The following is a 27,530-nucleotide window of genomic DNA, read 5'->3' on the forward strand; positions in this document are numbered from 1 at the left end:
GAGGCATGGGGCCATGCACAGGCCATGAAGTTGTGACCAGTCTGAGGAGCCTGGTCACTCTCCTGAGGGCAACGGGGAGTCAGCGGATGGTTCTATAGTGTGATTCAGCAGTACGGCTACCGGCCCCCTTTTACAGATGGGGAAACTGAGGCACTGAGGAGTGGTAGGTCACCGGCCTGACGTCACACTACCAGAAAGTGAGGGGACCAGGATGCAATCCCAGCAGTCCAAGGCCTGAGCCTACACTCTCAAGCACCTTGTTAAGTATGTATGCAGATACAAATACACGTATGTTAAAATTAAATAAAAATTTTTAAAAAAACTGCACCCAGGGCGCAGGGCTCAGCCAAAGGCCGTACAGGCAAACCCTATTTAAAGCATTTAACAAGGAGCGTCTTAATGATCTCGTTAGCCCAGACAGGGCCCTCAGGAAACTTGAGGTGAGGCCCTGCTTTAAATGGGGCTTCTTTGAAGTGGCCACCACCTGAAGCAGCCACCTGAGAGGGTGGGAACAAAGCCAGCCTGTGAGGCCTGTGTCCGCTCGGGTAGGCAGCACGGGGCTGCTCACACGGCAGGACCTTGGCCTCAGCAGGGCGCCCGTCGGGTTTCCATTAGCTCACTCCCAGCCGCCCTCTCCACAGGCCCGTTCAGAGGGGCGATCTGGCTGGCCACACACGAGGTCATGCGTCGTGATGGCGGCAGCCAGAAGGGGCCTGTGGCCTTCCCTAGGCCTCACCCTCTCAGGTCTCGACTTCCAGACTCCTCTGAGCCCTGGCCTGGCTCGTGACCAGGGATGCCCCATGCATGGGCTCTCTCTGACCCCAGGCAGGCTCAACCTCCACCTCCTGTGCCCTTCAGTTCCTTTCATCAGTTTTCTTGTTTCTAGACTCACACACACACCCCCCTTCCCTTCCAGCCACCCAACTCTGGTCTCTCCATGACCCCCTTCAGGGTGGGTGCTTGATCTTACATAAGAGCAGCTGTGGAGACCCCAACTGGACATTCTCCTCCATCCGCATGGACGTCTGCTTCTCAGGCCAGCTCTGGGTCCTCTGGGCTCCCTCTCCCTCTGGCTGGGTCCAGCGTGAAGGTGGAGGGTCAGCACCTCAGCAGGGCCCTGCCACACGTGTTCTAAGCTGCCCCAGCCAAGTCTTCGGGTGAGACCTTCCGAGAAATGAGCACCTGGCCAATTGTTCTGCCATGGGGTGCAAAATCCAGACAGGCAGAAGGAAGCGATTCACCTTTGCAGAACTGGATGCCGAGGCCCTCCCAGCAGGCTGCGGCTGAGGCCCCTGCCTATTAATAGTCAAGCAGCTGTTTGCCTCCCTGAATGAGACTCTTTATTACAAGCTGCGTTGACAAAACAGATCCCGCTCCTTCCTGCCTAGAATATTTGAGGGTGGAGGGGCCGGAGATGTTCCTTCCTTCCAGGGAAGTTGAGAAGGTCAGCAGTGGAAGAGACCTTAACGGTGACCTCCCTCAACACTGGAGAGGCCAAAGCCAAGCTCATTACCACCAGCCCCTCAACCCCCAACCTCACTCCTCTGCCCATGTTCCCAGCTCCAGCCAATAGACCACTGTTCCCCCAGTACTTCCTCAAATTCCCTCCCCTCCCTTGTCCCAGTCCCATGCCAGAAGCCTCAGAGTCAAGGCTTTGGGTCACTACCCTGGATGCTGACGTCCAGGCTCTCATCTCCCTTGTCCCCACCTCTTCAATCCACTGCGTCTGTGGATTTGCATGCTCTGCCTTAGCTCCTGGCCTTTGCACATGCTATTTTCCCTGCCTGGGGCTCCCTTTTCCTGCCCTCTTCCCATGTTTAATGGTCCCTTAAGTCTTGGCTTAAAAGAGACCACTTCAGGAAGCCTTGTCTCCCCATACCCACCTCAGCGTGCTTTCATGCTCTGCTAAATCTTCCTCCTCATCTGAACTTCTGGGAGGGTAGAGTGGGGTGGGATTTTGTTTTTTTTTTTTTTATTGTATTTCTCCTCCAGCCACCAGGACACTACTATATGACACTGAGCTAAATCAGAGAAAGGGCATGTGAATTCTTCCTCCCCTTCCTCAGACCCCCACAGTGTCATCTATCACCATGTCCTGTTAATTCAACCTGATTGAGAACAGGAGATCTGGAAATAGGCCGCCTGGGTTTGAATCATGGCTCTACCACTTACCAGTTGAGAGACCTTGAGTAAGTCATTTAACCTTGCAAATGCTTAGTTTCTTCACCTGTAAAATGGAGCCAGCCATAGGGCCTGCCTCAGAAAGTTGTTGCAAGAGGTCAATGAGAAAATGCTTGTAAAGTGCCTAGCCCAGCGTCTGGCGCGTTCAGCAAATGTTAGCTGCAAAAATAATTTAACTCAATGTTTCATTCGCCACAGAATCTTTCCTCCTCTTATTAACCATTGTCCATGATGGTTGGTGCTCCACAGCACACGCTTTGAGAAATGCCTGTCTAGGCTAACCTTCCTGCTACTGAACAGGTGAGGGATGTGAGGCCAGAAGGAACGGAGGAAAGAGCCATGAATGTAAGAGTTAGGCACTGTCACGTGGCTGCGTCTCTGGGACTTGGCCTGGACAGCTAAGTCCGTGGCCACCTGCTGGCAAGCCTGCCCGACAGGCCTCCCAAGAAAGGACCAGGCCCCAGGAGGCCCACCGTCTTCACATTAGAGCAAGCTGGGTGTGAATCTGGGTTCCCAAAGCCCCTCAGAGTGCCTGAGGCATGTTTGTGCCATGAGTTAAAGGGATTTGTTCCTTCTCTGCCTGATGGGGGGTAGAGAGTGCCTGGAGGTGGTGACAGGAAGAAGGAAGAAGACATTCATTCAAGCCTTGGAGCTGGTGCTCTCTGCTTCCGGGAGGTTGGCTGGCTGCTCCTGCTTCCCGGGCTTCACAGCCTTCTTAAACTGTCTTCAAAGAGGGGATACGTCTCCCTGCCTGCTGCAGGATTTTTCAGTCCCCAGAGCACATTCACTTCCATGATCTCACTTGATCTCTTCACTGCCCAACCTGTGAGAAGAATAAGGCTCTCCCCAGCATGGCTGATGGTAAAATTGAGGCTCAGAAAAGGCAAATGCCTTGCCTAAGTCCACAGAGTGGGGCTGTGACCATGCTGAGGCTGGAACCCAGGTCTCCTGGCTTCCCACCAGGTGCTTTTACCACTCCACCTGGCTGTTGATAAAGGCAGGTAGCAGAATGTTCTCTGTGGTGTCAGAGGCCCAGGTCCTTTAAGCAAATAACTCTAGGCCCATAAACATATGAAAAGATGTTCATCCTTGTTAGGATTCCGAGAAATACAAATTAAGACCTTTATGAGATATCCTTTTACATCCACTACATTGGGAAAAAAAAATAAGGAACTTGACAATACCAAGTGTTGACAAGGATGGGGATCAACCAGATGCTTCCTGCTAGAGGAAATGTCTGTGGGGATAAGTGATTTGGAAAACAGTCTGTTATTATATATATACATTTTAAAAAATAAATTTATTTACTTATTTATTTATTTTTGGCTGCGTTGGGTCTTCTTTGCTGCACACAGGCTTTCTCCAGTTGCAGCGAGCGGGGGCTACTCTTCGTTGCAGTGCGCGGGCTTCTCATTGCAGTGGCTTCTGTTGTTGTGGAGCACGGGCTCGAGGCATGCGGGCTCAGTAGGTGTGGCCCGCGGGCCCTAGAGCGCGGGCTCTAGAACGCAGGCTCAGTAGTTGTGGTGCACGGGCTTAGTTGCCCCACAGCATGTGGGATCTTCCCGGACCGGGGCTCAAACTGTGTCCCCTGCATTGGCAGGCGGATTCTTAACCACTGCGCCACCAGGGAAGTCCTATTATATTTTATAAAGTTGATCATTCACTTTCCCTACAATCTAGCAATTCCACTCCTGGACATATATACTCCCAGGTGTATATACACCAGTGCTTACCATTTTGACCACACTGGTTGTTAAAATTTTGAAATAATTCCATGTTGGTATTAGTAACCAAATAATACCAGTTAGTAAATAGCTACTACTCTGAGTCTCTCCCCAATCCCTTCACCACGTGACGCCCTGTGCTCTGGCTGCCCCAGATCCTCCCCTGGGGACACCCCCAACCTCTCCATGATCCAGCAACTATACGGTTAACACCTGACCTCTCAGAACACCTCCAAGCCAGGTTCCAGCTCCATAGCATTCATCCCGATTGCTCAGTGTCCTTATTTTTCCGGTTGTTTATTATTATTATATACACCAGAGAGAAACTCTTTTCCACATTCATCAAGAGAAATGCACAGTTTATTCATAGCATCAATGTTCTTAGGAGAAATAACAACCACGACAACTACAATAACAAATCAACTCTAAATAACTTGATGTGCATGGACAAGAGGTGCCTATCAGAGCTGCTTCCTCTTGCTGGGTCAGAGAAGCTGGTCAGGACTCAGGGTAGAGGGAGAAGCTGGGCCCATACTTAGTGGGGCCCAGTCCCAGTCAGATGGTTACGCTGGATAGCAGGTACTAAGCCATCACTCTGGGCCAGGTGTTCTGTGCCTTTGGATTGTATCTTATTTACCAGCGGAGGAGGAAGTTACTAGTCTTCATCTCATTTCACAGGGAGGGAAACTGACATGTAGAGAAGAAGTAAAGGGGCTTGTCCAAGGTCACACATTGTGGAGCTGGGGTTTGCGTTCTCGTCTTTTTGATTCCGAGGCCCAAACTCTTCACTACTGTGTGCTCATCACCGCAGACTGGAGGTTCCTGGGATGTAGGATTTTCTCCACTTGGGATCCCCAGCCTCCAGCCCAGAGCCTGACATATGGAACATGTTCAGCACAGAGACTTGATCCAACAAATCAATCAGTTAATCAATCAATCAACCTGTTGTGTCTGACCTCAGCCTCTGGACCTGGCCTCAGGCCCGCTTACCACCTGCCTGATCCCTGAAATCCAGGCCACAGGCCATTTCTGCCCTGATCTCCCTCACTTCCTGAACTCCTTGATTTTGAACGGGGATTTGTGCGAAAATCTTCTCTGAGAAGCCCCTCCGAATCTTTAAACACAAAGAAAGTGACACAAGCCACTCATTCCTTCATTCTCTAAACGTTGATTGAGCACGTACTGTATGCCAGGCTCTGAGCTGAGCTTGGGTGAAACAGCACTGACCAGACATGGTCCCTGATTCCTGAAGCTCAGAGTCTGCCCTGGGTGACCCTGAACCTGAAACTGCATCCCCCAGAATAGCAGGTGCTGAAATGAAGCCCATGTGCCTGGCTCAGTATCCCTTCACCCCAGCAAACTGGTAAATCAAAGCATCAGGCACTGCAGTGCTTGGTTGGGTGTTCTGTCTCCATCGACCTCCTGTCTGACGTTTTGCCTGAGGAAGAATTTGTTTTTGCTCCAGGAAGAGAGGTATAGCTGTGGGGAGTTCAATGTGCTCATTTATTTGTTTGGTTTCCTTAATTTAATCTCTTTAACAAAAATAAAGATAGTATGTTTGCCCAAATTGTGGCAGGCCCCCGCCTGAGATGTTATTACTACACTTTCCAGAATTAGAGTCACACCATTACTGCTAATGGCCTAGGTGCCCGGGGCAGTGGGAGAAGCACCAGGTGGGATTAGGATCCTGAGTTCCCAGCTCTGCCAATAATTGATGCTGGAAAAGTCATTTCACTTTCTCAGGCCTCATCCCCCTCCTTCGTAAAATGAGAGGGCTGAACACATTTATAAAGACTGAACTTTCACATTTACTGTCTCATTTTGCCTCCATAATATCCTACAAGGAAGGCATTTTGATCCCTATTTTATTGATGAGGAAATTAAAGCAGAAGAGACAGAAGAGTCCAGGTGACCCAGCCAATCAGAGGCAGAGACAGGACCCACAAACAGCCTCCTGACCCTTGCCTGGCATCCTCTTGTCTTCACCAGGGTTTCTGGTACTAGAGTAACGTCCAGATGCCTTTAAAAAAATTCTCACTGATCCTAAGAATACATCAAGGGATCTTGACTGCAGAGGTCTGCGGACACAAAATATAAGAACCTTCTCGGTTTGATCTACCTGAAAATCTTGGTTTATTCAGGGGACTGTGGAATCATTGATTCTCCCAGTGCCCGTGTGATCATAAATACAAACACCAACACGGGTGTAGTCACATGGCCATGCAACATGAGGCACATGAGACAGACAACCATATGATCCAAAAGTATAATTTTTAATTGTTTTAGATTATCATTGAAATGAGCATAAAAAAATTAAAGTCTTAATGAACTTGGGGACTACCCCCCGCCCCCAATCTGAGATTCTGTCTGGCTGCTTCCACGTTGCTGAAAAACCCCTCCCAGTTCTAACATTCTCTGAGTCTCCCTGGTAACCATCTGCTGGTGGAAATGACAATTAAGCTGTTCAGCTGCCTGGTTCACTTAGTTCCCTCATTATGGCTCCACGCCAGGGTCAAGAAGTCCTGAATTTACCCACCTGCAGTGACATGCCGAAGGAGGAGGGAACCTCCCAAGGTCAGGGATGGATCTCGAAATACAGAGTAAAAAAGGCCTAAACCTGATCAAACATCATTCATTCATCCACCACCCCATTCACTAATCCATCATTCTTAGAACATTCACACCTGCCTGTCCTAAACTTGGGAAAGAGAAGATAGGGTAGGAAAACATAAATAAGGTTTACCGCAGTGTGTATAATGTGCCACTATCAATGTCATGCAAATACATGTATGTATATACTCAGCGGTAACATTGCTTCCTCCTGGGAATCTGGGGGAGGGGTTGGGAAGCTGGGAGACTTACTTTTCTCTGTATCTTTTTTGTACATTTACAATTTTGCATCATGTATATGTATCACCTACTCCAGAGATGTTTCAAAGTAAACAATGCTCCTGACTGCCATCCCAGTGCTCTGGTCATTTGAGCAGGCTGACCCCTCTGTGGTGGTGATGGTGTCAGTGGTAGTACTTTGGGGTCAGTAAGTGAGGTGAATAAAGAGATATCTCCTGGATAGTGACATGGACATATATCCACTACCAAATGTAAAACAGACAGCTAGTGGGAAGCAGCCGCATAGCACAGGGACATCAGCTCGGTGCTTTGTGACCCCCTAGAGGGGTGGGATAGGGAGGGTGGGAGGGAGACACAAGAGCGAGGATATATGGGGATATATGTATACATATAACTGATTCAGTTTGTTATACAGCAGAAACTAACAACCATTGTAAAGCAATTATACTCCAATAAAGATGTTTAAAAAAAAAAAAGATAAGCTAAATGACCTAAAAAAAAAAAGAGAGAGACATCCCCTGGCCTTGTTGACCATGGCTCTATGGCCTCGTCCAAGAGGCTGCTGACCTGAGAGGGCTCTGCCCACCCACCCCTAGCTTGATCCCACCCCAACAGGGTGCTGTGCCCAGGATGAATTACTTGGAGGAAACAGGGGTAACCGCCCTGCTGTGGCCTCAAGAGACCTGTTTTTGTGGGCATCATGTGGTCACATATGAGTGAAAGTGACCAGGCACGTGTGGCCCTTTCTTCCCCAGGCAAATGTTTTCCTTGGAGCCGTCCGGTGCTCCCCCAAGCCTGCTGCCACGGGCGAATGGGCAGCTTTCTGCGGCCATGGTGTGCATCCTGCCTCCTCTCCTGAGAAGCCAGGAATGCCACTCCACTCACATCCCTGTCTCTGGAGCCAGCCAACATGCCTCGGGACCCAGGGCTGATAGATCTGGGTTCCCCATGTCCCAGTTCCTCCAGAGACCCAGTCCCACTCTGAGATGCGGTTAGATTTGAAGAGACTGTGTTGATCCTTTTGGGCCAGACAAGATTGGGGCAGCCTCACGGGATGGCCTTCTGGGTGCAGCTTCTCCAGAGACTTTTCTTAGAGAGTCCTGCCTGGGGGCCTCAGTACTTCCTGCCACTGCCCTCCTCTTCCCCGCCTCCCAGAGAACTCAAGACTGTCCTCATCCCTATTTTATTTTTTTATTTTTATTTTTTATGTTTTTGGCCACGCCACGCAGGTTGCGGCATCTCAGTTCCCCAACCGGGGATTGAACCTGGGCCATGGCAGCGAAAGCGCTGAGTCCTAACCATTAGGCCACCAGGGAATTCCCCCTCATCCCAATTTTACAAGTGAGGAAGCTGGAACCCAGAGGTAAGGTAACTTCCTCCCAAGTTCACCAAGCCTATAAACCTCTCAGGCTGAATTCAGCCCAGGTTGGCCCAGCTGGAGAAGCCACTCACCTCTCACTCCACCCCAGGGCCTCCCGAGAAGGGCGCTATGACCGAAAAATGGCCTCAGCTTCTGCAACCCGCAGAAGCCCAGACAGTAGAGGAAGAGATTGGTGCTGTTGGTTATATTAAAATGTAAAACCTTTGTGCATCAGGACTCCATAAATAAAGTGAAAAGACAAGCCACCAACTGGCAGAAGATAGTAGAAACAGACCCAGGATTAAAGCTGTCACAGATCAATAAGAACGACACAAACAACCCAGGGAAACACGGCTCGGGATACAGAGGCAATTCACAGGAGAGGAAATGCAAAAGACCAATAAAATGATGAAAACGTTTCTGCTTCACTGATCAAAGACATACAAATTAAAAATACGAAGGAGAGGCATTTAGCCCCTATCAGAGTGACATAAATTCTGAAGTCTGACAATTGCCTGCCTAAGCCTGGATGTGGAACGGCAGAAATTAGCCAGGCCTTCAGATGCAAGGATGTCCATGGCTGTGTGTTTTGTACAGTGGAAAACTGGAAATAAATACCCATCAACAAGAGAATGGATTAATAAATTGTGGTACATACAATGAAAAGGATTAGAATAGTGATGATGTATTCTGCAGAGCTCTGCACATTAACGTGGATAAATTTCAAACAAAAGGTTGAATGAAAACAAGTTGCAGAAGACAACGTACGATATTATATCATTTACGAAAACATCAAAAATCTGCAAAGCAACACTTTATGTGTTTTATGAATATATACATATGTAGCATAAATATGAAAACATGTACAGGAAGGATTCACACCAACCTCAGGAAATGGGGTGGTGACTCTCTGGGCAGGAGGGAGGGGAATAGGCTGAGAAGCTCCTATTTATTTGTGATGTCATGTTTCACAATCTAGGTCCTGGGAACATAGGAGCTGTATGTATTTGTCCCTATATTTTTCATGTTAAATGTTTTATAATAAAGAAAAGCAGGGAACTGGATAGTTGCTCCAGGGTCAATTGTCTCTCAGGTCACTGATCACGGTTAGAGAATTCCATCTGAAATGTACTCCTAGTCATTGCTCCTAATTCTGTTTCTTCAGGATCCCATGTGAAAACCCAACTATTGGTGGCATACATCCGAATTGGCTCCTGCCCTCAGCAGGCTACTTGTGCAGGCTGGCAACTGCAGAGAGGAACCTGAATCTCCCAGCCGTCCCCTCCATTGCCACCCTCCTCCACCCCTCACCACCTCTTCCGGCCCTCTCAGCAGATGGCTGCTCACACAGCATGTTCTTTTCTGTGGAAAGTCCTTGAGAAGCTCAGAGGAAAAGACGGCTCAGATGAATTGCACCACATTTGTCAGTGGAGTTCTCTTTGCTAACAGTGGACCAGGCTCAGCAAGGGATGCTTAGTTGGAAGAACTGAGCTGGGAGTCAGGACATCTGCTGTTGATCTACTGGGTGACTCTGGGTAAGTGACACAACGTCTCTGAGCCTCAGTGTCTCCCCAGGTACACTGAGGGAGATGCAAACCTAGAAGCATCAGCATTTACTGGGGAGCTTTGAAAAATGCAGATGCAAGGGCCACATAATTGCTTGAGGTGGGGCCCTGGAATTGTCTTTCTAGTGAATCGCCAGGTGATTCCAATGCCTGGGCAAGTTTGGGAATCCATAGACAGTCATTCCAGGTTGGATATTCACGTCTGTGAGAAAACTCTATCCACATCACCTTATTTTCTCTCCCCACCCCCAGTGCCTTCCTGCATCCTCGTTAATCATCACCCTGAATAGTTTATGCCAAACAGGGTGCTGGGTGAGAATGAGGGAGCAGATGAGTTTCCAGAATGCAGCCCCTCTCAGCCTCCCACTCCTTAGTAACTGCAGGAAAACTGAGAAAGAAGGCGGGGAGAGGGGCAAGCACTGGTACCCTCCACGGGGAGAGGAGGGGCTGTTGGTGGGGACACGGCCCATCTGCATAATTTCTGCCCCTCCGCCCCAAGAACCAGCACCCCAGCCCCTAGAGACAGCTCCTTCCTCTCCTCCCTCCCTCCACACCCGGGCAAGGGCAGGAGTCACCGCAAATCACAGAATTCTAGAACTAGAATGTCAGAGGCAGACCAATGTTTTCCCAATTGCAGCCATTCACCGCTGTCTTACCACCTGTACTATTATTTAATTGATACTTTATTTTACATTGACTCACTGTTTTTTTTTTTACTTGAATGCCTACTTTAGCCCCACTCTAAGCAATGATATCTGTGAAATAATAGGTTTGATGTGCTGGTTATTTTTTGTCTAATACACTTTCAAATAAATACATAATGATTTCCATTTTGAAATGTCCATCTATGTATCTCCTGAAATCATTTTGTGAGTCACCGCACTTTTCAGAAACATTAAACTTGTCCATCCCTCTTGTTTACAGAGATGCAAACTGAGGTGCAGGCAGAGGTGGCATTTGCCACAGGTCACAGCCCTGGGTGGAACCTCATTTTCCCACAGGCATCCACACTGGAGAGACTAAGGAGTACACACCACAGGGCCCTCAGTGGGCCCCAGGCACCCTGGCGACCTTGACCTTTAGGGAAACCTTCCTTTGGCTGTGCACTGCCCCCTCCTGGCCTGTTCTTCTGCAATGTGGCTCCTCCTGGAAGGAGCAGCCGGAAGAGGGGGCCTTGCTGCAGACGACGATGCTGAGATGAGAAGCTGGGGTAGTCAGGGAAGGCATCATTGTGGAGGTGGCATTTGTACTTGGTTTTGAAGGATGAACAGAGTGGGATGGGCCTGAATGCCTATTAGGAAACTGTGATTTGATCCCATGGTCAGTGGTTCATCTGGGGAAGGTTTGGTAAGCAGCAGAGTGGTGCAACGCCAAATGCAGTGTGAAGAACACACAGGGGAAGGGAGAGTGATGGGGAGAAGAGAATGAGGGCAGAGGTTGCCTGGAGGGAAGAGCAATGTGGCAATGGTCCAGGCGAAGAGAGACAGGGCCTACCTCTGCCTCTACCCCACTGGGGACTTCTCCAAGTCAGTTCCTACCTTTGGGCCCGTTTCCTTATGGGCAAGACGAGAGAGCTGGGCTCCATGCCCTCCAAGGACCCTTTCGGCTCTGAGAAATAACCACGTAAAGAGGAAATTATGCAATAGCCAGGTCATGGAAGCAACCTAAATGCCCATCGACAGATGAATGGATAAAGAAGATGTGGCACGTATATACAATGGAATATTACTCAGCCATAAAAAGGAACGAAATTGGGTCATTTGTAGAGACGTGGATGAATTTAGAGACTGTCATACAGAGTGAAGTAAGTCAGAAGGAGAAAAACAAATATCACATATTAACGCATATATGTGGAACCTAGAAAAATGGTACAGATGAACCGGTTTGCAGGGCAGAAATTGAGACACAGATGTAGAGAACAAACGTATGAACACCAAGGGGGGAAAGTGGGGGGGTGGTGGTGGTGTGATGAATTGGGAGATTGGGATTGACATGTATACACTAATATGTATAAAATAGATAACTAATAAGAACCTGCTGTACAAAAAAAATTCAAAAATTAAAAAGAAAGAAAGAAAGAAAGTGTATTTGAGTCAAAAAAAAAAAAAAAAGAAGACATTATGCCGACGAGACTGGATTGTTACAACCCTTTTGGCAGTTAATCTGGCTTTAGCTATTAAAATAAACCTATTCATCTCCTCTGACCCCCTTTTGATTCCATCCTACGAGAATTAAAGCTCTGGTCTGTACGAATGTATTTACTAGGCTGTTCTGAGCGGCACTGTTGTATTAGTCAAACAACTAGAAGGGACTAACCTATATCACACTCTCTCCCGCCTCTGTCGGTCAGTGGTGCCACGGGGAATGGTTAAGGGCACTCAGCAGCGGGAGCCTGTCCGAATGCTGCCATTCACTGGCTGCACGGCTGAGGCCTTGACCTCTCTGAGCCTGTTTCCTCATCTATAAACAGGGCTGATAACCAGTTATATGCTGCCTAGGGTGCACAGCAGAGGCTCATGGTACCCACTCTACAAATGTGAGCTGTTAGTATTACTCAAAAGGCCGTGGCAGATCCAAACATCTGGAGAAATGGCTCTAACATGTTATTAACTGAAAAAAAGCAAGTTGCGGATTTGTGTGTTTAGTATGATCCCCTTTCGTAAAATAGAAAGAAGAGAGAACGGAAAAGGGGGTTGAAACCTGGTGAAGGATGTCTGTGTCTGCGCGGACGAGGGACATGAAGGGATCTGACACTAGGCCCCTGAGGCGGGTTGGGGAAAGGAGGGGCTGAGGGTCGGGAATGTTACCGAAAGCTTGGCCTCTCTGTACACCGGTGCCAAATCAAGTCTTGGAGACAGAGTTTTGGGTGAAGCAGAAAAGGATAGCTTTATTACTTTGCCAGGCAAAGGGGGGCTCCTGCCTCGAAAAACTATGTGTCCCAACAGGGGAGGATCTGATGAGGGGCTTATAACGATGGTTCAAAGGTGGGGTCCCTGACAAGATTAGGGGTGAGGAGGGCTTGCGCTCCCTTCATCTCGTCTCAGGTGGTCTGTCTCCTAATCTTGATGAGCTTCTCTCGTCCCTTTCATCTTTTTTTTTTTCTAATTTATTTATTTGGCTGCAGCAGGGTCTAGTTCCTGGACCAGGGATCGAACCCGGGCCCCCTGCATTGGGAGTAGGAGTCTTTTTCTTTTTTTGAAGATTTATTTTATTATTTATTTTATTTATTTATTTATTTTTGGCTGCGTCGGGTCTTAGTTGCGGCACGCAGGCTCTTCGTTGCAGCATGTGAGCTTCTCTCTAGTTGTGGAGTGCGGGTTTTCTCTTCTCTAGTCGTGGCACGCAGGCTCCAGGGCACGTGGGCTCTGCAGTTTGCAGCACTCGGGCTCTCTAGTTGAGGCGGGCGAGCTCAGTAGTTGTGGCACGCGTGGGCTTAGTTGCCCTGCGGCATATGGGATCTTAGTTCCCTGACCAGGGATCGAACCTGCATCCCCTGCATTGTAAGGCGGATTCTTTACCCCTGGACCACCAGGGAAGTCCCAGAGTGGGAGTCTTAACCACTGGACCACCAGGGTAGTCCCTTTGGTTCCTTTAATCTTTCCTCAGGTGGTTTCTTGACTGCAGAAGAAGGATTAGCAACTTGATTAGCAACTGTTCGAATCTGCCCTTTGGAACTCAGGGACGGTCATGGAGGCTGGAGTCTTGACAAGAAACTGGGGACAAAAGGGCCTCCGTGCCCGGGAACCCCAAAGGGCCTCACTCGGTTTCAGGAGTGGGCTGGGAATGGATGAGAGAAGGGAAGATTAACTCAGTCTTTATATATCTATGAATTGTTTTATTTGTTACTGCAGTAATAACTTTTCAATCTTTTATAACCTTTAAAATCTCCAGTGCGGGGACTTCCCTGGTGGCCCAGTAGTTAAGAATCCGTCTGCCAATGCAGGGGACACGGGTTCGAGCCCTGGTCCAGGAAGATCCCACATGTCGCGGAGCAACTAAGCCCGTGCGCCACAACTACTGAGACTGCGCTCTAGAGCCCGCGAGCCACAACTATGGAGCCCACATGCCACAACCACTGAAGCCTGCACGCCTAGGGCCCATGCTCCGCAACAAGAGAAGTCACCGCAGTGAGAAGCCCACGCACCACAATGAAGAGTAGCCCCTGCTCGCCGCAACTAGAGAAAGCCAGCACACAGCAATGAAGACCCAACACAGCCAAAAATTAATTAATTAATTAATTTTTAAAAAATCTCCAGTGCGATTGAAGAAAAAAGAAACAGAGAAATTGTCATCCCAGGAGAGAGAAAGAAGCTGCAGGAAACACAGCTGGCACAAGTTACTTGGCCAGGGAGAGTCCATTTTCACAGTGGATGAAGGGGCCGACTTTGGGTGCTGGGGGCAAAGGCAGTCTTCCCACATGGGCTCCTCTCTTGAGAGTGATTGTGCTGGAAGGGTTTTTGTCCAGCTTCTCTGACGAAAAGAAAATTTGAAGATCAGAGAGGGCAAGAGACTAACCCAAGGTCACACAGTAGAGCCAGGCCAAAAAAGCAGTTTCCTGACTCCTGGCCCAGTAACCTCTCCCCTGTATCGAGCTACCTCCCACCTCTGTGCAGGAGCCACTCCTGCTGGGAAGAGAAGGGGATAGAGCCCTACCTGCTTAGCTTCCTTTCCTTCTACTGACAGTCCTTCCTTCACTCATTTCCTGAGTGCCCTGCTCGAGAATTCAAGATGACTAAGGCATACTGCTTACCCGAGAGACGCTCACAGTCGAGTGGCCTGGAAGCTTCTGGCTTCTAACACTAACAAAGACATCTTTTTCTAAGTGGTAGAAAAATGCTCTGAGGCCAGTTTTGTGTGTGCTTTGTTTTGTTTTGTGTTTGCTGTTTTGTTTTTTTTTAATGCACTCTTTTGTTTGTTGCTGTCTTAATTGTTGCCATGTTATATTTTATCAGTTTGATGTTTTGATTTTGTGCTTGGGCCCCAAGGCAATGCAGTGAAGGGTATGATTTGGAAAATCAAGGAAACAGAGAAATTGTCCACAGAAGAGGCAGCCTCCCAGGAGCCAAGGATAAACCATAAACGCCTAAAATGAATTTCATTAGGAACAAAACAAAAACAAGCAACCTGTTGCCAGACCAAAGGTATTAGATCATCCTGGTTTGGTTTGGTTTGGTTTTTGTTTTTTAATTTAATACCAATTCTCCATTTCTTCCCAGGTCAGCCAAGGACGGAAGACCCAGTTCCTTCTCCACTGTCTTCTAGAAGACTTCCACATTTCTGCTTCCAGCCCTATACTCATGGTGTGTGCCCTGCCTGCTCTACCCTCCTCTCTTCTTCAGGAGACAGGCTGTAACCACCCTTGCACTGGCCAGTATTTATGGACCGGGCTTGGGAATAATGCAGGCAACAAGAGGACCACCAGTCTGCCTTCAGGGAATTTACATTCTACTAAGGCAGGCATTCTCAACTGGGGCCATAATGCCCCAAGGGGATGAAAATTGGTTCTTGGAGGGGTAAAAAAACCTTTATCTTCCTAATGATTTGCATGCTTATCAGCCTGTTCACTGTCTCAGTGAGGAGCCCTACCAGCCACCAGGGCATGGTCATCAATTCGAGTTGCCAACCCTGAGCTCAGGCTCCTGGTTACTGACCTTGTGGCTGCCCAGTCCATGGAGGCTTCCACTCTCTCCCTGAAAATGGACCCCATCTGTCTTGACTTCCCGCCCCGCCCAGCCTAGTTCCCAGGGCCGAAAGATCGGGCATCTCTTTTGCCAACACTTTAGAACCCTTTTCCCTTTTCCCCACCCATCTGGCAAAGCCCTGGGCCTGGATAAACCCCACCAAGTACTTTCCCCTGTGTGCACGTGGGTAGGTGACCCATGGTGGGGGAAATCACCCAGCCGACAGGACAGGACACGCTGGTTGTCAACAGTGTCGGACATTTGGGGATTTTGTGGGCAAGTTTGCTCCTCAGCTGTCTGAATGCACGCTCTCCTCCTTCCTTCAGACTCCTCACCACCTCTTCCTCACTCTCAGCAGAAGACCTTGCCTCCCACTTTGCAGAAAAAATAGAAGCTCAAGATGAAATCTCCCTTAACATCCCACTACAAACCTACATCTACATCTGCACCCATCCTCTCTTTGTTCCTTCTTTTGGTTCTAGAGAAGTCATCCCTCCTCCTTTCCAAGACCAACCTCTCCACCTACATGCCTGATCCCATCCCCTCGCACATGCTCATGAACATCCGCTCGCTGATTATCTCCCTTCTTTCCCACACCCTTAATTAATCTCTCCCCTTGATCTGCCATCAGCCTGTAAACAAACTCAGGTCTCTTCCACCTTCTAACACACCTTCCCCTCCCCGACATATGCTTTGACCCCGTCACAGCATCTCTCTCCTCCCCTTCACACAAATACTTCTCAAAAGACCCACTGCCTCCTTCACCCCTCCTTCACTCATCAGACCCGCTGCCATCTGACCCTCTCATCACTCTGCAGAAACAGTGCTCCCCAAAGCTACCAACATCTTCCCATGTCTGTCATTAACCAAAGCTGCTGCTTCCATCCACATCCTTCTGACCTCTCAGAGCATTCCCCATTGACTCCTCCCACTTTCCTGAAACTCTCAGCTTCCTTCCCTTGGCTGCCTTCCCTACGCCCACTCTCCAGGGTTTTCTCGCACCTCTCATGCCCTCCTTCTCAGCCTCTGCAGGTATATCCTCGTTTGCACAACCCTAACCTGTGGTGTGTCTCACAGCTCCATCCTGGGGCGCCTTCTCTTTGGACAATCCAGCCCTCATCCACAGCCTCGTGATCATTTGTCTCCTGACAACTTCCCATCCTCATGTGCCTCCAAACCCAGGCCTCCAAGCGCCTACTCAACATCTACACTGTGTCCCAAAGGCCTTTCAAGCTCAACACATCTAAAGTGGAAGTTGCACTTTTCACATCCCCCTCCACACCCTCCCATCCTCGCTCACCCAACACCGCCTCCCAGTGGTCTCCAGTTTTCCCCATCTCAGTGAAAACTACTGCCTGCCTGTTTGCAGGGAAACCTCAGAGTCCATCCTGACACTACCTCTCCCTTACCTTCCATTCCCACACATCTTTGTGACGATTTTACTTCCTGATAACTGGAACCTTCCACTGCTCTCCAACTGCACTGCCACCAGCACCACCTCTGTGATATTCTCCCTGGATGCCTGCCGGTACTCCTAACCCTAACTTATCCTGCAGCTACTCATACACACACTACTCCACTCTCCCCTAGGCATTCACACGGGTCACATTAAAATGCAAATGTCATCCTGTCCTTCTTGGGCCTACACTGTCAGCCGTTTCCTATCACTCGGAGGATGAAGAGAAAGATCCTTAATGTAATATCTGCCTCTGCCCACCTTCTGCACTCCCCAATCCCCCTGATCTCCCTCTGGCCCTGTTACACAGGCCTTTTCTCACCTCTTCTCTAGCTGTAACTTCTGCCTCAGGCCCTTTGCACAGGTTCTTTCTTCTGCCTAGGATTCTCCCCATACCCCATCCTCCCCTGCATATAGCTCAGATTTCCTCACAAAGATCATTTCCTCAGGGAATCCTTCCCCAAGAAGAGATAGGTCCCTCCATCCTGTCAAATGCTTTCACAGTAATGGTTAACGTACACACAAGCGCAGTACTATTCTTTGGAACTCTTCTGTGCATTTCTGCTTAGAACTCATTTACTCCTCATGGCAACCCTATGAGGTAGACATTATAATTATCTCTGTTTTATGGGTGAAGAAACTGAGGGACCAAGAAGTTATGTAACTTACCCAAGGTCACCTAGTTAATAAGAGGCAAAGCGGGAATTTGAACACAGGCAGCATGACTCCACTGTAGCTTTTTTTTTTTTTTTTTTAATTTATTTTTGGCTGCATTGGGTCTTTGTTGCTGCGCGCCGGCTTCCTCTAGTTGTGGCGAGTGGGGGCTACTCTTCATTGCGGTGCACGGGCTCCTCATTGCAGTGGCTTCTCTTGTTGTGGAGCACGGGCTTTAGGCACTCGGGCTTCAGTAGTTGTGGCTCGCAGGCTCAGTAGTTGTGGCGCACGGGCTTAGTTGCTCTGCAGCATGTGGGATCTCCCCGGACCAGGGCTCAAACCCGTGTCCCCTGCATTGGCAGACGGATTCTTATCCACTGCGCCACCAGGGAAGTCTCCAATTCTTCCATAAGAAAACACTATCCTTTTCCTTTCTGCACTTACTACTGTTTGTAACAATGTATTTGTATGACTATTTGTTTAGCTTGTGTCTCCCCCATTAGACTATAAGCTCTATTGGGGTAGAGACAGTTTTATCCCCAATAGTAGGTACTCAATAAATATTTCCTAAATAGCTGAATGTAGATTAGTCTCCTCTTTCACCACATTCCATCAGTCACCTGGTCCTGTCCCTGTTTCTTCCTAGAGCAGCAGTTCCTAAGCCTAGGAGGTTCAGGTATATGCTTATCCATGTCCTAAAACTGGATGGAAAATGTTATGTGTCTGTACACTTCAAATTTTTCTGCAGCAAAGGTTAGGTTCGTGCTGTCTTCAGTTTCTCGATGGATCCATGAAGTTAAGAACAGCTGATTCAAATATTCCCCAGCCTAGGTCACCCTCTTCCTGCCAACCTCCCCTCCACAACTACAACACCCTCACGTCCAGTTTTGTTCTCCACAAATCCATCTTCCATGCTTTGGTCATAGCAATCTTTTAAAAACATAAATCCAGGTCACCCTCCTGCATAAAATCAGTCAGAGACTATCTATTGCCCTTGGAGCAAAGGTGCAAACTGTGGCTGGGGGGAGGGGGTGCTGTAGGCCCTGCTAACTTCTCCATCATTTTGTGTCCTCACTCGTTCCCTCAACCCTCCAACTCTACAGCCCAGCAGCACAGACTTGGTTTTTTGTCTGGGTTTCCCAGCCTGTACCAGGGTGGTTTCTCCTGTCTATACTCATGCAGTGCCCTCTGCGCGGGATGCCATCCCTCTCCTCTGCACCTAGAAATTCCTACTCCATCTTTAAGCTTAAGCTTAGATATCTCCTTGGGGTCAGGGGCCCCTCCTTCTTTCTCCCACAGGCTGTATCTGTCCCGGACAATGCACAGAAGACATTGAACCATAGTTGCTTGGTTACCGACTGTCTCCCTCCTCCCTGTGAGCTTTGAGGGCAGCTGCCATATCCTATTCACCTTTTTATCCCCCAATCCTAGCCTAGCGCTAACTCAAGGTATGGTGCTCAATAACTATTTGTTCAATGAATGAATGAACAATGACAAATAGTACTTGGTTTATGGGCTCTAAAACATCTGTGAAATGAATAAACGAGTGGGTAACTGCAAGTTCGGATCTAGAGAGAGCTGGAGATTAGGATGTTCAGAGATGAGTAAAACCTGATCGCAGCTGTCAGACAGCTAAGTGGAAGACAAATCTCAAGGAACAAGTCTGAAGGATTTAAGGGGAAGTCATTCGAATCGTGGCCGGCCCAGGGGGCGCGTCCGGGTCCGACCACGCCCTCCCAGCCAATGGGAGGGCTCGTTGTCCTCCTTGCCTCCGCCCCTTTCACCCACCGGGGCGGGGCCGGCCACTCCTGGAGATAAGACTACATGTTCCGGCGTGCCGCGCGGCGGGTGGAGGAGGAGCCGGAAGTGGGGGTCGCGAGGTCTAAGGGCAAGAGGGAAGTGGCGGGCGGGGACTGAGGGGGGCGTGCAGGTAAACCGACAAGCCGGGGGTTGCGGGCATGGCCGAGGCCAGGAAGCGGCGGGAGCTGCTTCCCCTGATCTACCAGCATCTGCTGCAGGCGGGCTATGTGCGCGCGGCGCGGGAAGTGAAGGAGCAGAGCGGCCAGGTAAGCGTGCCCGGGCCGTGTGCGAGGGCCGCGTGCAAGATCTGAAGAGAGGAGGCCCGCGCCTCCTCCCCTGGCGGCCTGGAGGGCGCCCAGAGCCGGATTCCCGCGGTGCTCCGGGACGCGGCCTGGGGTGCCGAAGGAGACTCAGCCTCTGCTCCCCACCCCGGCGGCTCCCAGTTCTTATGGGCCTCAGTTTCCCTGTCTGTGCAGTGGGCGGGCCGGGACGTGAGATATGACGCTCAGGGCTTTATAATTCCCGCGCCCCTTACCTCCACCCCCTTCCTGGGAGCGGCAGTTTAAAGTTTCCGAAGTCTCGGGCCACGTGGCTCGGCGCGGCTCCCTGGGGCGAGAAGGTTGCTGCGAGTCTGAGAGGTGGATTGCGACCAGCTCTGGTGGGGCGAAAGAACGCCAAGAGAGGGGGTCTGAAGCCCCTTAATTGAGCTGGAGCTCAAGCCCTTAGCAGCCCTTCTGTACTGAGTCGGACAGCTTTGGGATTCGAACTCGTGGTGCAGTCATTTCTTACTTCATTCATTCTTTGAGCAGCTGTTAATCTGGCGGTCAGAATACTGGTGACAGAATAGTGAGCACGGTCCCCCAGTTCACTGTTTAGAGTTTACAGTCTGAATCTGGTAGGGGAGATAGACATAAATCAAAGAACCATAAAAACACCTGTACACTTAACACTGCATTAAGTGCCAAGAATGAGGGGCATAGGGTGTTAAGACAAGAATGGCAGTTTGCCCTCGTCAGGGATATCCAGGGTTGCTTTCCTGAGGAAGTGGATGTTGCTTTGAGATCTGAGAGCAGAGAGGTGGATATTCCAAGCAGAGGTGCAAATTGTTGCATATGTACTGCCCCAGAAAGTTGGCTGAAGTGTGGAGTACAAGGGTGATAGAGGTCCCTGGGGAGACAGAGGCAGGGAGTTGGCTTACTTTGGTTTTCATCTGAAGAGCAGTGGTAAGCCACTGGGAAGTTTTAAGCTGGCGTGGTGGCTACTGACTTGGTTAATCAGTACCCCTTGGCTGTGGTGGAGGCTGTGGTCATGATGCTTGCTCTCGGGACCTCCTGGAGAAACTAAAGGATGATGGGCCTTACGGCATTACCTGTGCTTTTTCCAGTCTTCTTTGGACCTCGGTAGCCCTTCTTACTCCAGTTAACATGACTTAACAGCTACAGGGGATGAGGGAGAATACCCATCTGCTTTGGGGCATTTACCTAAGCAAAAGTATCCTGCCCTCATGGAGCATACATTCCAGCAGGAGCCGACAGATGACTGATTTTTTTTTTTTTTTTGAAGTTAATGATACAGTGTGTGGGGTGATGGTAGGTGCTAGCTATAAAAATAAGGCAGGTGGGGGCGGATAAGGAATGTCAGAGTTAAATTATCTATATAGGGTGGTCAGGAAACCCCAATGAGAAGGTGACATTCGGGCAAGGACCTGAAGGAAGTGAGGGAGTGAGCTGTATAGTTGGCAGGAGAGAGCATTCCAGACAGAAGGAATAGCAAGCCCCCATGCGGGCGGGGTGCCCTGACAGATTTGAGGGACAGTGAGGAGGCCAGTGTGCCAGGGGCCGAGGAGAGTGAAACTGACACTTTGAATTACTGTCAGTTACACTCTCAATGTTACTGGCTCCTGTGCTGGTCACTGACTAGATGGTCTCGATCAGGCCTGACAGCAACATCTTAGGTGGGTACTGCTGTTATCCCCACGTTAGAAAGAAAGAACCAGAAGTTTGAAGAGGTGAAGAGAGTAGCCCATCCAGTTAACACAGGCGCTCTGCCTGAGTCCAGGTGCACCCTCTTGACCACTCTGCCTAAATCCCCGGCACTGCCCTCGCCCCACATTACTCACTCAACCTCTTTGGGGCACTTGACACCCCAGGTTCTTGACATTTGCAGAGAGAATAGGCTTCTGATCTTGGCTCCAAAGGCCTCTGCTTCTACCAAAGGACTGGCACCATTTGTTTCCAGTCTCTTCCCAGCGGGTGAGCTGACAGCGCGGTATCTGGTGTGGTTCATACTGTCCTGGGGAGATTGACCAGCCTGGCTTTTGAAAGCCTTCTGAAAGGTCAGGGGTGGAAAAAGCCCTGTCTCGTGGCACCTAAGCCTGGAGAGTGCCAGGGAGGCTGGGGGCTAGATAAATGCTAGCCTGGAACTTTCCAATTCTAATCTTCAAAGATACTCCTCACCAACATGTTGTCTTAAAAGGTTTTAGCTGGAAATACTTGGCCCTGCTTGTCTCTGGAAGGTTTGGGTGGTACTGGAAGGGTCAAGCAGACATACTTCCCAGAGCAGAAAGACCCCCTTCTCAACCACCTCTCTGTAGATCATGACGTTGTGAGAGTGGGGCCCAAGGAGGACCCTTACTGTGCTTGGGGGATTGATTGCTGCTTTCTCTTTACTTCTCTGCAGAAAAGTTTCCTGACTCAGCCTGTAACCCTTCTGGACATCTATACACACTGGCAACAGTAAGTCTAATGGGACTGAGAGAGTACAGCAGGGACACTGCAAGCCCTCAGCTTGGGATCAGCTAGGATACTAATCTGGTGTAAGGTCTGTCCCCATAGCTGACCGTAGATACTATTATCACCTCCAGGAAGCCAGGTCACAGATACGGGTGTCTGGTAATGGAGAGGACACTGAGCTGTGATCAGTGCCTCTTAAGGACAAAAGCTTCTCAGCAGCTTTTATTATTCATTCAATCAGTAAACATTTATTGAGTAACTACTGAATGCCAGGCTCTGTTCTAAGTACAAAGATATTGTCATGAGTGAGACATACATGGTTCCTTCTTTCCTGGAGCTGACATTGGAGTCCAGGAAGGTAAGCACGCCTCAGAAAAAACAAATGAGTGTCAAATTACAGTGGTAGTAAGGGTTATGCAAAGAGGTGCCCAGTGCCAAAACTACCTAAACAGGTTAGCCTAGCCTCATTTGGGGGTTTAGGGGAGGCTTCCCTGAAGTGACCTTTGATTTGAGAGCTGCAGGGAGTGGGGGAGTGAACGAGGCAATAGGTGTGGAGGGGCCAGTAGAGTGTACCTGGCAGAGGGAACTACTGGTGTGAGGCCTGTAGCTGCGGGCACAGTGCAGACGAGGCTGGACCGTCGGCAGGGCCCACTCCATGCAAGGCCTGATCATCCTTGGGGAGCAGTTGTGTCTTTGCCCCAAGAGCTGTGGGAGCCATGGAAGGGTGAAGCAGAGAGTGATGAGATCCCTGCAGCATGGCGCGACCAGGTGAGGCTGTGGATATCATTATCCAGACAAGAGCTGATGGAGCTTGAGGCAGTAATAACATGGAGGGAGACGGTAGATTCCAGGAATGTGAGAGGATGAGATGAGGGTCTGTGGATGGTTTGGAGAGGCATCTAGTCCACTCCCAGGTGTCTGACTTGTACACCTGAATGGAAGGAACCCAATTTGGAGGGAAAGATTTCAAAGACATGTTGAATGTGAAATGCCTGTAAAACATGGGAAACAAGGAGGGGAATAATCTAAGGACATATCAGCAGAGGAATGGTTTGAAAATGAAGGAGGGATAATCGTTCCCTCCATGAACTGGCCTGACCACAGCCAACTATGGGAGTGAAGGACCTGCAGTCATGTCCCATGAGGAATGATAGTGAATACTGAACTGTCTGGGATGGGAAAGAGATGTCAGAGGGGCAGGCAAGGGACCTCTGTATGCACATCTTTGAAGATGAAGGGAGTGGGGTGTTCCCTGGGGCCCGAGAGACTGAAGTGGGACTCATATGTACCTGCTTTAGGAAGACAGGTTTCAGCTTCTGAATAAAAGCAGTGGGTCATCAGAGCTCTCCAAAAATGAGGTAGGCTGCAGTGGAGTTGTGAGCTCCTTGTCATCAGAGGTGTGTCAACAAAGGCAGGCATGGTGTGGAAGGGATCCGAGCTTCCAGTAGAGAGCTAAGGTCTTTGAGAGCCCTATCAAGCCTCAGTTCTTGGCTCTCCTCTGCTGCTGAAGTGAGCACAGGGCACACCCCCACTTCCTTTCCCACTTGCCCAGGTGTCTGTGTGTTTGCACAGCACTTCCTTCCCCAGAGAACTCCTTCAGTGAGCCGCAGTGCACGCCCGTCCCTGCCACCAGCCCCTTCTGTGGGAGAGGAGTACTGACTGGGATGAGGACCTCACACTCACCAGAACTAGCCTAACCTAGTGGTTCAAACCCAGCAACTAGCTGTATGACCTTGGACAAACTTGGCCTCCCCAAGTCTGTCTCCATCCGTAAAATGAAGATAATAATGGTAAATAAAGTGCTAAACCTAGCCATTGGAGGCATCCCCCTCCCACCCCCACTCACCTCCGTATTTACTGAGCACTTACTGTGAGCCAGAACTGTTCTTGATATAGCTGGGAACAAACCAGAGAAAAATCCCTGCCCTTGTGAAACTTTCATTCTGTTGGGAGGAGAGAGGCAGAGTGAACTGGTACATGTAGTAAATGAGACCTGTTTTTGCAGAAGGTTCCCAGCAAGTAGCCTTCCTGGGAACAAGGGACCCAAGCAGCACATCCCAAACTGGCAGAGCAGCATCTGTCCCGTCTGGAGAGCATGGGGCACAGACAGTGACTCCCTCGGGGCAGGAGGCTGGGGTCAGGGGAGATGATGCTCGAAAGTTCCAACAACTCAGCCATCTGGGTGCTTATCCTCCCCAGTGCCTGAGACTTACTCTTTGACTCTGGGCAACTCACTTGGCCGTGAGACTCATGCTATGTGTTCAAGGTACTGAGGGAGCTGGAAAAGGCTCCTGCCAGCCCTCCTCTCCAGGGACCTGGCTGCGCAGTGGAGGCTTCAAGCAGGAAGTAGGTAAAATAACAGGAAAGAGGAACGTGCTCTGAAGAAAATGAAACAGGATGGCAGGGCAGAGAATGTCTTGGGGGGGGCGGTAATCAGGGAGGGCCTCTCTGAGGAGGCTGTATTTGAGTTGAGGCCTGAAGGACAATAGGGACCAACCTGGGCAGAATTTTCCAGGAAGAGGGGGCACTGCAGGTGCCACAAGTTCTGGAGGAAGGAGGAGCCTGGATGGTGCTGTGAAGTGTCTATAGGGCCGGCACTTAACGCTCAGTGACTCTTAGCAGCTGTTATATAATATTGTCCACCCTTCCTGAATATTTGAAGACTCATAGACAATTGTAAAAATACGATGAAATGAGTGAAAATGCAGAACACAAAATTGTATCTAACACTGTGTTTCAGCACTGTTTAAACTCTCTTTATGCACGTTTCCTTTGGGGGCAGGGAGGATGTGGGGAGGTCTTCCTTTTCAACTCTCCTGGGGTTGTCCTTGTCACCCGGTTGAACTAGCCAGTCACCTTTGTCCTGCAGAACCTCGGAGATTGGCCAGAAGCAGAAGGCAGAGGAAGATGCAGCCCTGCAGGCCAAGAAGACCCGCGTGTCAGACCCCGTTAGCAGCTCAGAGAGCTCAGAGGAGGAGGAGGAGGAGGAGCAGGAGGCAGAAGCGGAAACCACCAAAGCCAGTAAGAGCCCTGTGTGCTGGGGGGCTCAGCTCAGCGCCCTGCACCTTTCGGGAACAGGCTGTTGTGTACTGGATTGTTCCAGGGGAGAGTCCACCTCCAGCTTCTCCTTCAGTGAGCCCTCAGAGGACCGGCCCTTTTAGCGGGAAGGTTGGAAGGGTCCCACATACCTATTTCAGTCTTGATTTGAGCCCTTCCTCTGGGCCAGACATCGTGTCCCAGGTGCTGGAATCCAATGGTGAACAAAAACATGGATGGGCCCTTACAGTCTAATTTGGGGCACGTAGAGTCAGCCCCTCCAGTGGGACCCAGGAGCTGCATTTTTACAAGCCCTCCAGGTGATTCTGATAAAGATAGAAAGAAGCCCACATTTTCAGAAGAACTGCTAGAGAGATTTCAGAGAGGGCAGCTGGCGGGCACCTCTTCTGTGTGCTTATGGGCTGCTTCAGGAGTTGCCGATCTTCCTGTTATTTTGGAAGTGTGCAGGTTAGCACTGGCAAGCCGTCCCGGGCACTCTGGTTTCAGGGTGTTGGCAGGGGTGACCCAGGGAGGACTTCACAGCCCCTTCCCCCCATGTTCTCAGGGCAGTTTGTGCTTTAACCAACAGTGGTCATAGCTCCACAGAGGAATTATCGTTCTTCTTTGCATTATTGGTTTTTACTTACATAGAAGATAATTTCTTAATTTTTAAATATGTTTTCTGATTGTAAAAGAAATACGGGCTTCGTTATGGAGTATTCATTATAGAATATGTGAAAATTACTTTTCAGAAAGGTAGGGAAAAATTACCCATATTCTTGCCACATATAATTTGGCAAATTATTCTTCCATTTATTTTTCCTGAACATGTTTTTTCAGATACTTGAGATCATACTGAATATGCATTTTATACCTTGCTTACTCTTTTAAAATTATAATGCAAAACAGGTTCACTGTGAACTGTACAAAAGCATACAGAAGAAAAGTGGGAGGTTTCCTGTTCCCCTCGCCTGCTCCCCTTCCACTCCCTAAATGTATCTCCTGGAGGGTAGCCTTACAGTGCTCTCCTTTGTATATGAAATCATACAGATAGACATCCATACTTGCCTACGTCCATACCTACACACTATTTAAAACAAAAATTGTAAAATTTCCTACTGACGGGCTACTTGATATTAATAAATTTTTTAAGCTGTAATAATGGAATTATAATTATACTTTTTAAGAGTCCTCATTGAGAGAAACATGCTGAAATATCTGTGGGCAACATGATACGGTGTCTGGTGTTTTCTTCAGAATAATACTCAGCAGGGAAGGGCGAATGGGGGGACAGTTGAAATAAGATTGGCCACAAGTTGATAATGGTTGGGGCAGGGTGGTTTTATACACTTTCTCTCTACTTGGGAACAGGCTTAAAATTTTCTGTAATTAAAAATAGAGATGGAATTAAATGTCAGGAAAAGAATTAGATCATATCATTCATTTCAACAACATCCTGTTTATTTCACAGCATACATTAGAAATCTTTCCCTAATCTGAGCTCTAAGGAGACGATACCCCGGTGTAAAAGCAACAACAATCTGGAAATCTCGACATCTAACAGGGTCCCGGTCTCATGGTTCAGCTACTTCTCCACTGAGAAACCGCTTAATTCAAGCAGCTTTCTCTGTGGACCTGGGGCTGCCTGACCTGCCCCTGTATTGCTGAGTGACGTTAGGGCTGCATTGTGGCAGGTAGCCTGTGGGAATGGCACCCCTGGAGTTATGCGGGGCCTCCGGGGTAGTATGCGGCAGGACTAGGAGCCAATCCCTTTTCCTCTGGGGGCTTCAGCGTCTCGTGCCACCAGGGAATTGGGACCCCATCAGGGATGCAGACACATGGCTCTCATGTTGTCACTCTCCTCTCTTGCTCCTGGGGGATGTGGCTGATGCACCACCGAGCTCTCTCCCGGTCCAGGCTTAGCCTCAGATCTCATGCCAGCCCCAGGCAGCTATACCAGTTGAATTATTAGGTGACCTGAGCCTGTTTGCCACTCACCCATGAGAAGATGCTCATCTGGCTCACCCAACCAGTGTTTTTGTCTTGCAGTCCCAGCACTAGCATCTACCAACTCCTCAGCCACGGGGAAGGTTTTGCCTTCAAGTGTGAAAGAAAAAGCCAAGGTGAGTGAGACCACCTTCCAAGCTGTCACCCGTGGGAGTTGAAGTGCCCTGTAGGACACAGTCCCCTGTGTCAGAGAAGGCTAGGGTTGTGGGTAATTGCCCAACTTGGATTCAGATCTCAGCCTCAGTCGCAGTGTGGTTGTGGTCTGTCCCTTCACCTCTGTGGGCCTCAGTTTTTTTTTTTCTGTAAGATGGGGATAACGCCTACCGCCATGGGCCACTGGGCACATTACACGCCTGGAAGAGACAGTTCCTTTCCTCCTCCGGCCCCTCATTCACCTGTTCACTCAGCAAATCGTTACGAATACAGTTATGTTCCAGGCACTGCACAAGGCAGTGGAGACACCAGAGCAAATAAGACACTTGTG

At 49.4% G+C, this 27,530-nt stretch overlaps 1 protein-coding gene and 1 long non-coding RNA gene across 8 annotated transcripts in view; one reads left to right on the forward strand and one right to left on the reverse strand.

Moving 5' to 3' along the window:
- Positions 1-14,553, reverse strand: part of LOC309623329 — a 42,774-nt gene extending 28,221 nt beyond the window's left edge. For both annotated transcript variants that reach the window (XR_014241326.1, XR_014241327.1), the window contains exon 1: positions 971-14,553. This is a non-coding gene — a long non-coding RNA (uncharacterized lncRNA). The remainder of the gene's footprint in view (positions 1-970) is intronic.
- Positions 14,554-19,348: 4,795 nt separating this feature from the next.
- The window catches only part of TCOF1 (treacle ribosome biogenesis factor 1), a 38,585-nt gene continuing 30,403 nt past the window's right edge, over positions 19,349-27,530 (forward strand). For 3 of the 6 annotated variants that reach the window (XM_082380125.1, XM_082380127.1, XM_082380129.1), the window contains exons 1-4: positions 19,356-19,537; positions 21,951-22,006; positions 24,873-25,024; positions 27,089-27,162. In XM_082380125.1, the coding sequence (XP_082236251.1) occupies positions 19,430-19,537; positions 21,951-22,006; positions 24,873-25,024; positions 27,089-27,162 (390 nt within the window). In that variant the 5' untranslated portion in view covers positions 19,356-19,429. Of the gene's footprint in view, positions 19,538-21,950; positions 22,007-24,872; positions 25,025-27,088; positions 27,163-27,530 lie in introns of all 6 variants that reach the window. The other 3 variants (XM_082380130.1, XM_082380126.1, XM_082380128.1) reach the window with 3 other exon arrangements.

The sequence above is a fragment of the Balaenoptera borealis genome, assembly GCF_965194805.1.
Source record: "Balaenoptera borealis genome assembly, chromosome: 2".
Classification (NCBI taxonomy): domain Eukaryota; kingdom Metazoa; phylum Chordata; class Mammalia; order Artiodactyla; family Balaenopteridae; genus Balaenoptera; species Balaenoptera borealis.